The 3,062-nt window shown below is 45.1% G+C and overlaps 1 protein-coding gene across 4 annotated transcripts in view; it reads left to right on the top strand.

The window, feature by feature from the left end:
* The first annotated feature begins 629 nt into the window (after positions 1-629).
* The window catches only part of LOC106806476 (DDB1- and CUL4-associated factor 4-like), a 15,341-nt gene continuing 12,908 nt past the window's right edge, over positions 630-3,062 (top strand). The window contains exon 1 of one of the 4 annotated variants that reach the window (XM_014808459.1): positions 630-861. Coding sequence is in view for 1 of the 4 variants with exons in the window: in XM_014808433.1 (XP_014663919.1) it covers positions 878-884 (7 nt within the window). In the remaining 3 variants the exon portion in view is untranslated. Of the gene's footprint in view, positions 885-3,062 lie in introns of all 4 variants that reach the window. The other 3 variants (XM_014808442.1, XM_014808451.1, XM_014808433.1) reach the window with 3 other exon arrangements.

Here is a 3,062-nt window from a genome sequence, read left to right as displayed (position 1 = left end):
TGACAAAAATCCATGAAATCTCGAGTGCGGCGTGTATGCGCTCTCGGTTCAGTACGTATATGTACATGATTGTATTCTGTGTACGTGCACATGCACGCACGCATGTGCACGTAAACACGCACGCACGCACGCACGTACATGTAGGCCTACGTGCACACGCACGCACGTGTAGGCCTACTTGCACACACACGCACGCACACGTGCACACGCACGCACGCACGTGTACGTGCACATGCATGCACGCAGGGGCCCAGACGCAGGTGTACGTGCACACGCACGCACGCACACGTGCACACGCACGCACGCAGGTGTACGCACACACGCACGCATGCAGGTGTACGCACACACGCACGCACGTGTACGTGCACACCCACGCACGCACGCACGAACGCACGAACGTACGTGTACGTGCACTGCACACGCATGGACGCACGCGCGCACGCACGCACGCACGTGTACGTGTACACAATCGAAGACTGTAGCATTTACAACGACACAGATGCATGCGTATGTGTACTGTGGCGTGCGGTCGAAATACGAAATATTTTGTCACAAATGACCTGACCCGGAAGAATTCGTGGCACAGTTCGCGCATGCGCAGACTCTAACTACGAACTGGCAAAACATCCGGTGTTGCGCTCATGCTGCACTGATTTACTGTAGTGCTGTTTATCTGCATGAATGTGTCTTTCTGTATGAAAGTGTGCTTTTAACCGATGGTGCTGCATTCCAGGCGTTTGATAATCTTTAGTTTTACAAAGAAATGCGCCACTAAATAAATCACAGCCACCGACAAATGACTTTTACTTTATTGAATATAACTGTTGTCAGTGTTGAAATCACTCAAAAAGGTCTTGCAAGGTGCAGTCAGTGAGTCATGGCAGGTGGGATTTTAACATGTCATCACTCTACGTCTAAAACTGATAAACGATAGAACGATAGAAGATATATGATAAAAGTCCAGACATAAATCTTGACCCACAAGTTACTTTCTCGTTTCTCACTACGTCACAGTACGTGGCATGAAGCAGTGACGTGTCGCAGTAGCAGAGCTGTATAGTAGTAGTAGGGCCTACTAGTAGTACTAGTAGTAGTAGGGCCTACTACTAGTACTACTAGTAGGTACTAGTAATATGTAGTATAGTAGGTCTGTACCGTAGTATTTGGACGCTCGCCTGAAACTGGACGCTCCTAAGTGCGCATGCGCGCAGGCGCCTCTTGTTTTGCAAGGTGCGCATGCGCAGTATAGTCATCTGCGCATCTCGACCATCGAAAACGGTCGCAATAAACAAACATGGCGGCCAACCCGGTCACTCATGGAAACATTTGATTGAAACAATTTGAGGGAGGTCGCAAATGTTGAAACAGTTTGCAATGTAGTAAAATAGTAAGACTGTGTTAACTGTTATATGTGTGTCAGGTTACAAGGCGAAACAAAAGAGCATGGCTACTATTTCCTATGGCCCTGCAAAACAAGATTCAAACAGAAAGAAAACAAGAAAAAAACAAAAGAGCATGCGCGCATGCGCACTTAGGAGCGTCCAGTTTCGGGCGAGCGTCCAAATACTACGGTACAGGCTTACTAGTAGTTTACACTCAACTCTCGGCAACTGTATGTTGTAGCAAAAAGTTACAATTTGCCGCATATCGATTGTCCCGATCTCCCCGATGTTCCCGATCGATCTCCCGTGTAGCCTACATGCTACCAGGAGTTAATAATGACAAAGGAGTAAGACACCTTTTTGGTACTGATTTCACTACATTTTTGTCGTACGAGTTCGATGTGAATAAAAATACAAATGTATACAAACATGAGCTTCTTTTGTTCACTGGTCCTTATTCTATCTTCCGGTAGTATTACAAACCGCGTAGCTTCCTTAGTTTTGACATAAATCGTACTTTTGCACGACATGGTTTTCACGTAATTTACCGCCCTGCGGCGATGCCAAGCTGTAAATTCGTACACACAGCTACTTGAAGGAGGCGCGCCAGGGCTTTTTGGCCGTAGCCTAGTCGAGTGCAGAAAATGTGCCTAGAAATTAAGTTACGTTGCACCCATGCTGGGTTTAAAAATCAAAACTATTTTACATTTAAACTATAGTTAGAATGCCTTGTTTTTATGGTTGAATCCCGCAGTTTTTTTAAATAAACGCTGCGCTGGTAAAATATCTGAACTACTTTACCCGCGGAGGAATGAGTTGTATGAATCGTTATGAGTAAACTGACGCGCCAGCCGATTGTAGCTTTTCGCACACGTGTTTTGCATAGCAACCGTTAGCTCTAGTAACTATAGCCCGCGTACAGTTGCTGCTGGCGCTGCCTGAGGCGATCCCTGCCGTGCCTCCTTTAAGTAGTTGTGTCAGCCTGTGTGTGCGAATTTACAGCTTGGCATTGCCGCAAGGCTATATATTTGTATATTTGTATACATTTGTATTTTTATTCACATCGAACTCGTACGACAAAAATGTAGTGAAATCAGTACCAAAGAGGTGTCTTACTCCTTTGTCATTATTAACTCCTGATGCTACCTACATACGGTTTTAGCATTAAAAAGGGGCCAATTTAGTCTTGTTATGGTGATTTAAATGTGAATTATTGGCTGGCTGTCTAAAGAATACAAGTTTATGTTGCAGGCTAGGGTGATTTTTGTGCATAGCACAGACAACATGCAGTGTTGACGGCCACGGTGTAAACATTCGTCTGCAATTTCTGTCATAGGCTGCAGTATAGCTCTGTAGCAGGAGCGAAGAGGCTACACCAGTAGAGCCACGCACATATGGCTATACTATCCAGATAGCATGCAGCCAATGGACCAACATTGGCATTTTGCTGGCATGGTCATGGTTGATAAGTGGTTGGCTGAATGTTGTTGGACCAACTATGGCACGATATTGAGTACACTACTGTAGTAGTAGTAGTAGTAGTAGTAGTAGCAAAAACCCTACAGCATCCCGATCCACACAAAATGGTTTTATTAATATAATATTTGGAGATTACATCACATGGCGAAACATATTTTGAGAGGGGACGAGATGCATGTTAAAAATTGATACAACTACACC

This window comes from Priapulus caudatus, unplaced genomic scaffold, assembly GCF_000485595.1.
Source record: "Priapulus caudatus unplaced genomic scaffold, Priapulus_caudatus-5.0.1 Scaffold8, whole genome shotgun sequence".
Classification (NCBI taxonomy): Eukaryota; Metazoa; Priapulida; class Priapulimorpha; order Priapulimorphida; family Priapulidae; genus Priapulus; species Priapulus caudatus.
The sequence above is the reverse complement of the archived record's forward strand: the minus strand, read 5'-3'. Positions and strand labels throughout refer to the sequence as shown.